General features: G+C 36.7%; 1 protein-coding gene across 1 annotated transcript in view; it reads right to left on the bottom strand.

Annotated features, from left to right (window-relative positions):
* The window catches only part of PFDN1 (prefoldin subunit 1), a 1,325,261-nt gene extending 1,321,723 nt beyond the window's left edge, over positions 1–3,538 (bottom strand). The window contains exon 1 of the mRNA XM_044069375.1: positions 3,449–3,538. Within this exon, the coding sequence (XP_043925310.1) occupies positions 3,449–3,481 (33 nt within the window). The 5' untranslated portion in view covers positions 3,482–3,538. The remainder of the gene's footprint in view (positions 1–3,448) is intronic.
* Between the last annotated feature and the right edge of the window lie 10,850 nt (positions 3,539–14,388).

Consider the following 14,388-nt stretch of genomic DNA (forward strand, 5'->3'; position numbering starts at 1 on the left):
ACTGTCTTCGAGTATTTTTAGAAAGAAGACATATAGGAATATGCTTCTTTATTTTGACAGTTGTCACCCTGATCATCAGCGAAGGAGTGTAATAAAAGGTCAGATGGTCAGACAATCTAGGTTAGTGAGCAATGATGAGACATTTATGGAAGAAATGTATATTCTTATTGGAATGTTCAAGGATAGGGGTTATCCAATTCGACTTTTGCTCTCAATAAGAAATGAGGTAGTTAATAATCGGGCTATCAGATTCAGTCCCATTTTTAAAGGGGACACCAGTGGTACAAGAAATAATCATTATGAAAGCTCGAAGAGTGATGTGTTGATTATACACTATAATCAGGATGCCCCACAGTTGGTTAGGAAGATATGTAAAGTTTGGGAAGGTGTTTTTGACAAAGATTTTAAAAGAAAACTGGGAACCAAACCTAAAATAGTACATAGTAGAGGAAAAAATATTAAAGGAATTAAGGAGAAGGATAAAGAAAAATTTAGTAAAACGTATGGTTCTAAGATGAACAAATGTGGAGCACGTGGCAGTTGCAGATTTTATAATGACGGTCCATACATAATCGAAACACACAATAGGAATTGACAATGTCCAGGTCGTTGCAATTGTTCTGGAATATAGTACACCAAGTATACACAGACTACACTTTTGTTTACTAGAATTATATAACTATTAATTGCAGAACAATCCAAAGCCCAGTCTGTCCTACATGCAATTACTGACATGCAAATGTTTAAGTACTGAAAAGAAAGTACACAAAATAAAATAATGTATAATACTAAAATATATGAAAAAAGTAAAGATAAAACATACTGAGTGGAAAGCAGTGAGTGAAAAATGAAAGGAAAGAGGAGAAAGAAGTGAAGAAAATAAGCCAATGGTATTCTGGGATATCAATTTCATAAAAGAAATACGAGAACAAGAATCTTAAGGAGATTGTGGATCTTTGTCAAGCTATTCATTTGTAATTGCTATTGAGAGGCTAGTGGTTCAAATTCAAAACACAATGAATATGACATCTTTGAAATACAAGCTGAGAAAAAAGGCAATTCTATGTTTACTGAGTGTTCATTGAGAAATGACACCCTGACTGAGTCATCCCAGGATACCAAGGTTATCAGAGATGAAATGGGTAAAGCACACAATTTTGTAAGGCACTGTCACTTGAAATACATTTACTTTGGTCTCTAGTTTATGCCAACCAATTACTTTAAGGTTTGTCCAGTCATGTGCCCTATACGGAAAATCTGTTACAAACTGAGGTAAACATTCATACAAATTGCGCAGTATGTTACATGTACAGCTAGGTATTACTGTCAGGACCACTGAATAAGGAATTAGTAAACAGATGACAAATTTAACCTCAGACCATCGGTGTAGAATAGTGTGTGTGCGTGTGTGTGTGTGTGTGTGTGTGTTGTACCTTTAAGAAGCATTTCAAAGTCAGCACGCGCACATAAATAGCAAGCACATTCTAGCTTTAGTGCCATTTTGTGAGTACAGCCAGAGAGTGAGCATGTAGGAGTGTGATAGCTAGTTTGTTTATAAGTTTACCTAAGTTAAAGTTATTAAGCCTCAATCCTGATATGTTTGTACATAATAAAGCTGCTTGAACAGAACCCACGAATGCTCATCCGTTTCATCCTGATTGGACAAGCGACAAATGGGATACATTTGAAATTCTAAACATTCACCAGTAGTTGATTTACTTTGATGGCAGCAGTGCTTAATGAAATATAACTTGCCGTCACAAAAAGTACTGTACTGTTTCTGTGCAAGTATCATCTCTAGACAATTGGCTCAATGTACAGCTCTGGGAGATTTTCTGATATTGTGGTGTAAAGCACTGACAGTGACTTGGCGGAATTTAGGGCAAATCCAAAGATATGCTATTACTTTATGGGAACCCAGCAACTTGCAATTTTGACTTGGTAGTCAAAATGTCTGCACCACAGGAAAAAAAACTGAAATCATCTGTGTATTGCTTTAAGTTAGCAGACAATCTTTCCACAGGATATTAATACCATGGCTAGAAAAGTTAAGATGATACTACCCACAAATACCAATGTGCAGAACTTATAAAACATTAACTACTTAGATCAATGCACTGACATTCCTAATGCACAGCAGATCAAGAAACAGTTATCCTTTTACTCTGTTCTTTCACTTTCAGGAAATCTTAATCGCAACTTAATTACCATCTGTAAATATGAAGGCTACAACTCACAAAGGAAATAATGGATGCAGTTTAAAGAAGATCAAGACGGACAGGAATGAACATACCTCTCAAGTGTATCTCATTATGAAATACCTCATTTGGGGTCATAAAAAGTTCATGTTCCTCAAAAGTACCACATTGAAAAGCTCGGTCACACATTCAGTGTTAGGGATTTTTTTGCTGATATCCATGGTAAATTAAACATTATCATATTAGTTGATTAAAATATCTTTTTTATGAGTAAAACCAGCATATTTTAACCATCATATGACCTTCCTAATTGAAATAGTTAATAAGCTGTTAATATATGTTCCACATTTTGCCCATTTGTTCCACATTATGAAGGCTAGTGTTACTAATTTTGGAGATGGAAGGTTGAGAGTTATGGAATGAACAATTTGCCCTTTACGTTTACAGACTCCGGAAAGGCAAGAGACAGAGAAAATACATCAACCCACAAAAGTACTGGGGGCGAGTAGCTGCCCTCAAATCAAATGGGTTTGCCAGCCTCTTTAAACTCCTTCAACTGGCACGTTCAGAATCAACTACCTAGCCAATACCCTAGTATAAGCTATCAAACATTACAATGGATCAAATATAGCTGTAAAGATAGACTATATCTGAACCTTAAAAACTGTCACCTAAAGATATAGCTAAAACACATGCGTACAGAGAAAAATGCAAGTAATCGTCACACAACTAACGTTGCAAGCTATAAACATCGCTCTGTATTCGCGGGAGAAGATTAATTATCACCGCTACAATTGATTCATAAAAACTATAATAAATAGTCACATTCTCATTAAGCACCTGCTGTCAATGAAGTCAGTACTACTGAACTGTATTAAATTAAAATTAATATGAATGCACCAAATTATTAAAGATCAGTTAATTCACTGGTATCTTGAAAGAGTCTGCATCACACACATCTATTTCATTTGTGTGTGGCACAAAATGAATCACTAATGACTGCTGCTTTACATATAGTCAAGTAAATTACGCGCAGAAAGTAAAGCATCACTGTGTGTTAATAACTGGACACATATCCGAGATCTCCACTTTAAAACAGGCTGCAGCTTTCCCATCCGATATGAAAGACAAAGCTGTCATTTGACAACTAGATAAAATTAAAGCAGAAACTACATCTAACATATTTATTTTAGTCTACCGACAAAGATCGTTACACTTAATCTGCAAATGAGAGAAACAGGAATCACTACCTTCTTCAATTCCATATCTACGGGGGCTGCCATGTTGAATTCCTACTGCACACGTGCAAAAATAGAAACCTTCCAATCAGCTTTTGAGAAAAGGCTACTTTTTTGTAATACGTGAGTGTGCATGCGCGAGATTAAAGTTCAGGTCAATGAGCAGCCAGGGTCTCGTAATGCCTTACTTCTTTTGCAGGCGTACAGCAATGTAGTACAATTGACTATTTTTAAAATTTTCGATTTATACAGCTGGGTATGAGAGCTCGAGTCAAAAGGCATATAGGCTGTATATCTAATAAAAGTATTTTACAATAGAAAGTAACAATGTAAGAAAAAAAATGAATTTCAGTGTGCTGGAGATTGGCAGAAGCTGGATAGCCACTGTATGTGTAAGAAGAGAGTGTTACTCAATCCCCAGGCTGTAAGTCCAAGGAATAAGAGATGCTACAATATCAACAAAAAATAATCAACGATTAAGCAGTAGCTACGCATTGCGCCTTACCACTCAAAAAGGAAAACAGCTTATTCCAAGGCAGACTCAAACTCTTGAGTTGCATATCTCTCAGTCTAATAGTACAAGAAATTTGGGCAAAGCCTAAAATAATATAGTGGGGGGAAGGGATAGGGACAAATATTAAATACTGCTCCTATAAACTTAGAAGGTTGCTAGAATAAGAGTCTTCTCATTACCGTGTATTTTTTCTGGAAGAAATTCTGAAGCTCAAATGTACGACATTATTTAGTTATTGCAGTCCTCAGTGATTTGTCAGACATTCACAAGTTTTATAAGGAACAAAGCAAACATATGATGCAAAAATTATGGGTATTCTATGGAAATCTGGGGACTTGAGAGGTATGCTCCCAACTCCACAGACTTTCACAGAATGTCCAGATTTTTCTTTCTTATGTTTGGTCTGTTCTTCAAAAAAATGTGGTTTTCTAGCAAATCATTGAATATTGAAGTTACTAAATAATAGCAGACATTTGAGTTTCAGACTTCATAGTTTTCAGAAAATACATGCCAATGCCTATTATTCTATCAACTTTCTGAGTTTATAAGAGTAATATTAAAAATCTGTTCTTGATTTTGGTCCTTTGTTCTCCAGTTATTTTTGGCGTTGTCCAGATTACTTGCCTTAAGAGGTTGAGAGGTATGTAGACAAGTTTAATACTAGCTTATGAAATATCCATGATCTTTTCAGATAGACAACACAGGCAGTCAAGTTGGAAAGGTTATTGGTGAAAGAGGCCAAGATGTGCTGTTATTACACATTGCATGCTTCCTTAGCCTTACAGAGGACAGATGTTGCAGCTCATGTGTAAGCATTGTAATCTGTCTAGGTTAGCTCAGTGACAGAAGTGCGATGGTTACATGAGTCATAAGTGTGATCACAAGTGTGACATTTCCTAAAACAATCTAAATTTGAAACTAAAAAGTCACTTCAAAAGTGTGCCCCATCCCACCTCTATTATGTATATGAACTACAAAATTGCTGTATATTAGGGCAAAGAGAGATAACCCAGGTACCTGTATATAAGTATGTTCTGTACTAATCTGTGGAATTTTTCTGATATACTTCATTATGATTGTATTCATCTGAGGTATGCCTGAAATTGGTAAATTGTGATCAGTGCGCTACCATGGTAAACAAACATAAATAAACAAATAAATTAATAAGAATTAAAGTTCTTTACATGGCCGTGGTGGTGCAGCTGTAGCATTGTTGCCTCACAGCAAGAGGTTCTCCCGTTCGATTCTCGGCTGGTGTGCGGGGAGTGCCTTCTGTGTGGAGTCTGCATGTCCTCCCCACGGTCGAGTGGCGTTCCGAAAGACATGCGTGCCTTCATTGAAGGTTGGGCGTCGAGCTGGCAACTCGGCACCGTAAAAACCTACTGCCAATCATTAGCGGACCAGAGTTCCGCTGTGGCTACCCCTAACTGGGAAAAGCTGAAAGACAAACAACAACAACAGTCTGGAAAATATATCTGTCTTATCTATATTGCATTTGTTTACCAGGATTGTCTTGACTGGCCATGCAAGACCTCTGTGCAGTGGAGGCCTGGGAAGAAAAGCACCATAACAAACAAAAAAAAAATTCTAAGTACATCATAGTTAAGCTAGCATGATAATTAGGCAAATGATGTGTCAGGTAAAATATTTCATAGTTACATACAGACATACGTACTTAAAAAATTAAAATACAAATCAGTCTGTAAATGTCAAAAGCAGTTATCAATGTTTGAAGGTCCTAAAGTAATAGCAAAATACTAGGTTCCAAAGAAGTAGTAACTTAATCATTAGGAAGGTAGATGGTAGTACAGACATTTGTAGAGAATGTGAACTTAAAACAAAATTAGGAAGATGTAATTAGTTTAGAATAGTCATGAATAATGGTAAAAAACAGAGAGTATGTAAGCTGGAAATGTAGCTATAATTGTAGTTAGCCAGTTGGGTCTGAACATTAACATAATCTAGCACTTAGGAGATTAGCATGTAGATTTCATTTAAAGCTAAGCTTATTCTCCGTTTACCTTACTGGGGGTAGGTACAGTATTTCATATCCTGGAGATTTAATTAAAGTAAAGAGCATCCCCTGATGAGTTTTGGTATTTACATTGTTAACCAGAAATCTTGAGAGTGGTGATGTCTGCTAGGATGATACCACTGGAGGACAATATGCAGGAAGGGCGTTCATCTGCGTGGTAAAGTACAGAGTGAGCAGTTTTCATCTGAAGGAATATAAAATAGATTGGGAATTAAATCCAGTTTATTTTGAGAGTGCATTGCAGTGAGTGGATCTGTTAAGCAAATTATCAGTAAATTTGGTAATTTTATTGTAACGTTGTTCAGGCTTTCATAGACGTCTGTGTGTTATGTAAGTTATTGAGGCTAAGGTAAGTATATAGAAGTGTTAGTAGGAGATAAGCATGTGCAGTAGATTTATTATCTAGGCCAGTGACAAATGGCCTGGCTCTGTACATTTGTCTCAGCTCTGTATAGAGCTCCAAGTCTTTGCAGAGTTTTATTCTGATATTATGCATATGAATATCAAACTTGAGGTTTTCATCAATTGTTACACCAAGTTGCTTGAGTTTGGAAACATGTTGAAGTTTAATGTCTTCAGCAGTGGAAATATTAAAACTGTTTGAGTTCTGGGAATTAGTTTTAGAGAGGAATATCATCTGTTTATCTTTTGTTAGCTCTAAGTGTAAGATGAGCATTATTTATCCACTGTTGTTGGTTGGGAATTTGTATAATGACTAAGAGGTTTACCTTACAGACACAAGATACAGAGTTTGATTCTTGGAAAGTATGGCTAGGCTTAAAATGGTCCCCTAAGGTTGTTAGCCCAGTAATCATCTATGAGCTGTTCTACTGCATATTGATTCATAGTAGATGGAGATGTGACAGTGTAAAACTATACATATATATACGTGAATATATATATATATATATATATATATATATGTATGTGTGTGTGTGTGTGAATATATATGTGTGTGTGTGTGTGTGTGTGTGTGTGTGTGTATGTATATATATATATATATATATATATATATGTGTGTGTGTGTGTGTGTGTGTGTATATATATATATATATATATATATATATATGTGTGTACACATATATATATATATATATGTGTGTGTGTGTGTGTGTGTGTGTGTGTTTATATATATATATATATATATATATATATATATGTGTGTGTGTGTTGTTGTATCTTTCGGCTTTTCCCGGTTAGGGGTTGCCACAGCGGAACTCCGGTCCGCACAGGAAAATCATTTTGTTGGGTGGCGAAAGCCAGGGTACATTTGGCAAGGTTTATATAGGCCCTAGGGCCAATAGCCTAGTACCTACCTATGAACCTATGAATGATTGGCAATAGATTTTTACGTACCGACTTGCCAGGCCTGACGCACAACCTTCAACGAAGGTACGCCCATTCACGCATGTCTCCACACAGAAGATGCTTTAGCTGAGAATCAAACAGGACAACGTCTTACTGTGACGCGACTCGCAGCACCACCACTGCAGCAATTATGTATATATATATATATATATATATGTGTGTGTGTGTGTGTGTATGTATATGTATATATATATATATGTGTGTGTGTGTGTGTATGATTATATGTATATATATATATATATATATATATATATATATATATATATATATATATATATACTGTATAAATTGAGTAGCTTGGGTCCAACAATAAATGACACCTACAGAGACTAGAAGGAAGGAAGGCGGATGATATGTGCTGTCACCTTACTACTTTGGTGCAATTACTTGGCTCTTGATCCATGATAATGTAGTGTGAGATAAGTTATGTTCTGCTTGGATTAGAATCAGTTTTTTGGTGTGTAACAGTACTGAATGCACTGGAGAGATCCAAAAAAATGTCTGAGACTGGCTTGCTTGCATTACAATGTTGGCTGACAGTGGCAAAAAATGATAGCAGGGCAGTAGTAGTGGTTGGTGGGGATAAATGGGTGCATCTCTCAAAATGAACTCTTGAACTCTAGATAGCAGGATATTGTACACAATAAATTTCTAATTTTGCAAAAGTAGTTTTTTAGGAGAGAGATTGCAGAGCCACTACACTGGAAAGAAAAACATGAAAACACATTCATTCATCTAAAAAAATCTCCTCCTTAATCCTCATGCATTTGGCTTACACAGTTATTCAAAAAAATCTTGTTCTCTTGCAAGCATAACACAGTAGCCTTAGGCTTAGTAACACATTGGAGAAATGTTTTTAGACCTGTAGTATTTTTTAGCACAAACTTAAATCCTGTAGCAAAAGTTCTCCCACACTGCTTTAGGCCAGTGGCAGCAGCTGCCATGATACTAGATACAGCATTTTCATTTAAATTTGGACACAAAATCTTTGTAGCAGTTCCATGTTCTGTAGATGCCTTGTTATTATAAAGAGATAGTACTTGTCAGCATTTCAGCCTTTGAATCCTGTAGCTTTAATTCTAACAGGGGCTGAGAAGCTGCCTTACAACTGTGTGCTTATTTTTTTAACCATGTGTTTTCTCCTGGATCTGACCTGAAAGATATTTAGAACTCATCCTGTTTGTAGAGGGATCCTGTATTTGCAGAGAAGACAACTCACTCATGGCAACATTTTCTTTATCACTACAGATCAACTCTTGACAATTAAATGGAAAAATGTCCACTCAAATTGCAGAACTGATAACAAAATGTCCATCCTCTCACTCATAAAAAACAAAAATAGCCTGCAACAAATCACCCTGCCTACTATCACCAATTCACCTATCTCACTCTCTCTTAAACCCATCTAAACAAGTGGTTGTTGTTGTTGTTGTGTCTTTCGGCTTTTCCCGGTTAGGGGTCGCCACAGCGGAACACCGGTCCGCTAATGATTGGTAGTTGATTTTTACGTGCCGAGTTACCAGCCCTGACGCACAACCTTCAACGAAGGTACGCCCATTCACGCATGTCTCCACGCAGAAGACGCTCTAACAAGTACAATAAAGAAATTGCTAAGCCAACTGAAACCCAAAACCCATGCTGCTGACAAGCTGCCAAACTGCCAAACAACTACCAGAAATTAGCAGCTGACATCATCTGCTACTCAGTTTCAATACTGATTAATAGATTTATCACCGAACACTATGTACCTAAAATCTGGAAAACCTCCTACGTAATCCCACTCCACAAAGGATGCTCCTCACTAGAACTATCTAACTATAGGCCAAAATCTGTACTGTCCCCTCTTTCTAAAATCTTAGAAAAGTGCGTTCACTCTCAACTGATGCATCACCTACTATCTAATAAGCTCCTTTCTCATGCACAACACAGATTTTGACCAAGCCATAGTACTACCACAGCACTCCTCAAATTTACTAATACTGTCAACCAACTAAAAAACAATGGCCAAATTGTTGACTCAATATTTCTCGACATGCAAAGGCATTTGACACAGTGTCCCATGAACAACTCCTACATTAGCTTGCATCACTTGACATATCTAAAACAACTCTCATTTGGTTCCAAAATTACCTATCTGACCACTATCAATCAGTGAAATGGCAAGAAAACCTTTCCTCCCCACTTCACATTACAGTAGGTGTTCCACAAGGCTCAGTTCTTGGGCCAGTGCTCTTCACATTTCTGACCAATAACCTTCACAAGGTTACTAACCTTGCTTCCATCATACAATATGAAGATGACTCCACTGTCATCTGCATCGCATCTACCTTAAAACAACTACAAGACAATACTCAAAAATCTTTACTGACATCGAGTCTTTCTTAGAAAAATACCAGCTCATCCTTAATCCCAACAAAACCAAACTGATACTGTTCGCTAACCAATGTCACAAAAAACTCCCCCCACCAAGATTTTACAATCACCTCATCCAATCACACTAATTAAACCCACCTCAGAAACCAAGCTACTAGGTATCATTCTAGATGATAAGTTAAAATTTGACAAACATATATCTCATGCCATCAAAAAGGCCCACATTAAATTAGGTTCCCTTTACCGAATAAAACCATTCTTAACAAACTCTTCCAGACAAGCTACTGCCAGGACCCACCTACTATACACTTTACTCTATGCCTCCCCATATTTACTAGCCTCAAAAAATCAGACAAACAAACTTGAATCATGCTACCATAAGATAGCCAGATTTGCTGCTAACCTGCCCTGCAGAACCCATCATTGTCTTGTTCTGAAACAAATCAAATGGCTAGAACTGCCCAACCTACTAACCCTAAACCAACTTACCATAGCCCATTCCATAGTTTATCTACCCAACATATGTCCATCCCTACAGGACCTAGTACAAACCCACCTCAATAGCAGGACTCTATGATCCTCAAAAAAAATACTACTCAAAGTTACAAAATCCGACAATAGCTTTGGAGACTGACTATAGTCTAACTACATAACTAAATCATGGAACTCCACCCACCAGAACATACTAAACATAGCAGACCTAACACACTTCAAAGAAACTGCTAAAGTCTCACCTAAATGACAGCTAGTTATGTTCCTGGTCCTCACCACGCTCAACCCATTTCCCCCTTCCTCATCCTCTCTCTTCCTATTCTCCCCTTTCACTATATCTCTATGCTTATTTAATGCCTCACTTACTCCCATCCTTACCCTCTGTCCCCCTACTCTCCACTTTCAATATATCTGTATTTGCTTACTGATTCTATGTGATTATAACAACATTAAGCATAACAATTTACAGTACCAACAGGTATATTTGAGACACTACTCGATTGTATATTAAGCTACTGTATCTCTGAGACACTACTGCACTGAATGATTTCTTGTCACTAAGTGTAACTGACAAAATGTGTTACTAAGTAAACCTCTTAGCTTTATTACTAACTTGAACTGTGATAATATGTGTTACTATGTGATTTATTGCTATCATTTCTGATTGTTTCACTATTGTTTAAAATACTGACTGTTATGTTGTAGTTGTGTGGAGCATTTCTCCCTGGGCCTTTGCTGAAAATAGGCAAATTTGCCCAGTCAGGCTTCCCCGGTAAACAAATGTTAAATAACTAACTAAATAAATATCTATTACTAAAGCTTGCAAGCTAACAAAGGCTAAGGCTAAGACAGTTAATATTTTCACAAACTCAGGTTACGCTTATGTGGTAATTCATGCGTTTAGAACACTATAGAAGGAAAGAGAATATTTGGCATCATTAGTTTATATCATAAAAATGTACTTTTGTAGCTCAGTTGTTAGCTACACTTTTATTACCAAAATGTACTGCCCACAAGACTGTTGACTTACATTTTAAAAGAAAATTCATTCACAAATACTGTGACTTAAACAGACTACACATTATAACTCTGGGCTTTCATTTTGTAGCCTTTTCAAACTAGAAACACTCCTGTATCATTACAAAACATGTTGTCTTTTCTAGAGCAGGCTGGGACTTTGAAAAGGTAAGGTGGCCATGTGACTGCTGCTGCCATTCACCAAACTTTTTACAGTGCCATCCAGATAAAGGGATAGTAACACTAGATTCATTTTTCCACAGTTAATTTGAGTATATCATCTTCTCTCACTTGAATGAAAAAAAAAATTGCTCATATGCCAAGTTGTACACTAACTGATATGCCCCTTAAATCTCCGGAGTTATCCAGCATATGATTAATACATGAGAGGCATGCATTTAATATAATGTTTCATAAACAAACATTACATAAATCATGGAAACCTTTTTGTTTCCTGAGAGCTTCCTAAATGTTAAACTTTTTATTAATTAATAATTGTAGATATATTTTCTGAGTGGGCTGAAGTCTATCCAAGCAAGTAAAATGCTATTACTGTAGCCAAAAAGTTACTCATTCTAAATTTTACTGTTCCATGTTGCATCTAGTTATATAGAAATGCCTATTTCATTAGCCAGTTGGTATAACATTTGTGAAAAAAAATGAATACGACTATTCAGTATCACAGCTCTCATTTCTCCCAAGCCTCTGAGAAACTAAAATATTGATAAAATAATTTTTCTGCATTCTTGTTTCTGGTCTGCAGCATATCCACTCCTGAATAGTATCAGCTCAACAGCAGCCAGACCCCTCCTCCTCCAGACATGACATCAAGCCAGATGACTGGATCTATATTAGATCATTTACCTGACAGCATACCCAGACAAAAGCATTTTTTCCTGGTCATTCTTACAGCAGCAGCTGCCACAGCCATCCAATGTGTTGGTTCAGCAACATGAATCCCTGTTTCTCACATATGGAAAATCCAAACTGATGGGGGAGAGCCACCTGGAGATACCAGAAACCACTGAGGACTATTAGGAACAGGGGTAGCTATGTACCATCGAACCTGACCCTGGGGTTTTTAGTCAGACCAGAGACTTGCTATCAGTAGATAAGGGGATTATGTGACCTGATGCCACCTGTGATATTATCACCCAGTGATCCAGATTACCTGACTTTAGATACATCATGCGAATCAGGTGATTAAGTGGCACTTGTGGGAATCATTATGCATATAGAAAAGGTCAAAACTGTATTTTGAATTATCAAAGTAATTACAGAGCCAGAATAACTCACCCCTGCCTCCAATGCCTTGAACAGCCACTGCAATTATTTTCATTCATCAATGCTGCAACTTTATAATGAATGTTACAATCATCGTTGTACTACTGCTGCACTTCTCACTTCCAGAGCATCACAAATACTGTCTTATTTCACGAGGAGAAGTACAACACACTCACATCCCTAGAACCCAGACTTTGAAAGTATCAAATTGCTGGGTTTGTTCTGCCATTACTTCTACTCATGAGGCAGGAATACCCATGATAGCCATCCTGTACCATATATCAAAATACCCCAAATCTTATAAACTGTAAATGCCAACAAGCAGAAAGGGAACAAAGACAGATTATTCCTTTAATCTGTCTCCATATTTGAAAAAAAAAATGGTTACCTGTTTCCAGCAGCAGGGAGCTTATCATTTTGATACAAACCAGGGTGAGACAATTCTTAGCAAAACCTGCAGCAAGTGAACTATATTGCCCTGCAAACCCTTACTGTCAACCTGACAGCAATTTTTATCAGTAAGGGGAAACAGGTATCCCTCACATAAGACATTGATTATTATCTCAGAATATATTTAGCATCATCTCAACTGGATAATCTATACTGACAGTATTACTGCTTGACTCTTATCAGCCCCCCCTAAACCCTTCCGTATTAGACATAACACTAATGAACTATGACTTTTTTCATGGCCACCTCATCTGTTGGACTATATAACAAAATATATTTTATTTGTGGCAACAAAGCTTACTGGTAGTTTTCAAACAATGATGGGGGCTAGTTGTTACCTTAGCTATATATGCACATCTAAAAGGATCAAAGGGAAATACAAAGCTGTCATTCTGCAGACTATTACAAGCCTATCCAACAAGCAGAAGTCAGAATCAAACTCAGTACCCTATATATGTGAAGTTAAGACCCTAACCATAATGCCAAGCCCCAACATACAGACATACAATCTTCAGGAAAAATCAGAAATGTTCAATGAAAGAAAAACTCAGACTGTAATGACTGTAACCTTTATGAATACAGTCAGCAAAACTGAGGCATCATAGATTTATTGTCACAATCTAAAACAGGCTGCATGTAAAGGACTTTCTCCATATGGACTTGGATAATGCCATGTCTGTGGCCAGCAAACTTCCAGCTTATAGGGCACCAAAAGCTATTTGGAAATTAGGCTTTTGTGCAGAACAGAAATTATGCTAGTTACAATTACTCTTGCATTATTCCTCCTTTCGTGCAAACCTTTGGTATCAAAGTAAAACTGCAAAATGTACAAACATCTTGACTGACCAGTTTTAAAAGGATTTATGATAATGTGTTTAGATAAAATAATAAACCAAAGAAATTTATGTGTCAATATCTTAACATTGCAGGTAAACAGGATGCATTTGCTGCTAATAAAATGATTTTCATTAAAAGGTGAAAAAAAAATGTTCATGTAAAAAATACATTGGCACAGGGTGTGAAAGAAATGTCTGTTAATTGCCAAATGTTGTCTGTGCATATTCATAGCTTTCAAGTTTGGGAATGGCAATGTGGTGTGAGTAATGCTTCATAGCAACAGATGGGGACAATGAAAAAAATGACGTTTGTTATGCGAAAATAAATCAAAACCATCTTGAATTCAAATGGAACCTAAGTCCATGTGACTTAGAATGTTATTGCTTCTCCTGACATAAGCATCTTCGTATGCTTTGTTAGCTCAGCTAAACAGAAATAGAAGTAGTTATTCAGTATCGTCAAGGTTATGATAAGAAAACATGAGGATGTACTGTCAGCAGGATCTTTCAGAAACAAGTATTATTCTTTCTGTTTAGTCAGCTAAAAGTATATAACAATTGTTTCATTTATACTGTATGATTT

Source organism: Protopterus annectens, chromosome 4.part0, assembly GCF_019279795.1.
Source record: "Protopterus annectens isolate FY-2018-M chromosome 4.part0, PAN1.0, whole genome shotgun sequence".
In the NCBI taxonomy this organism is placed as follows: domain Eukaryota; kingdom Metazoa; phylum Chordata; order Ceratodontiformes; family Protopteridae; genus Protopterus; species Protopterus annectens.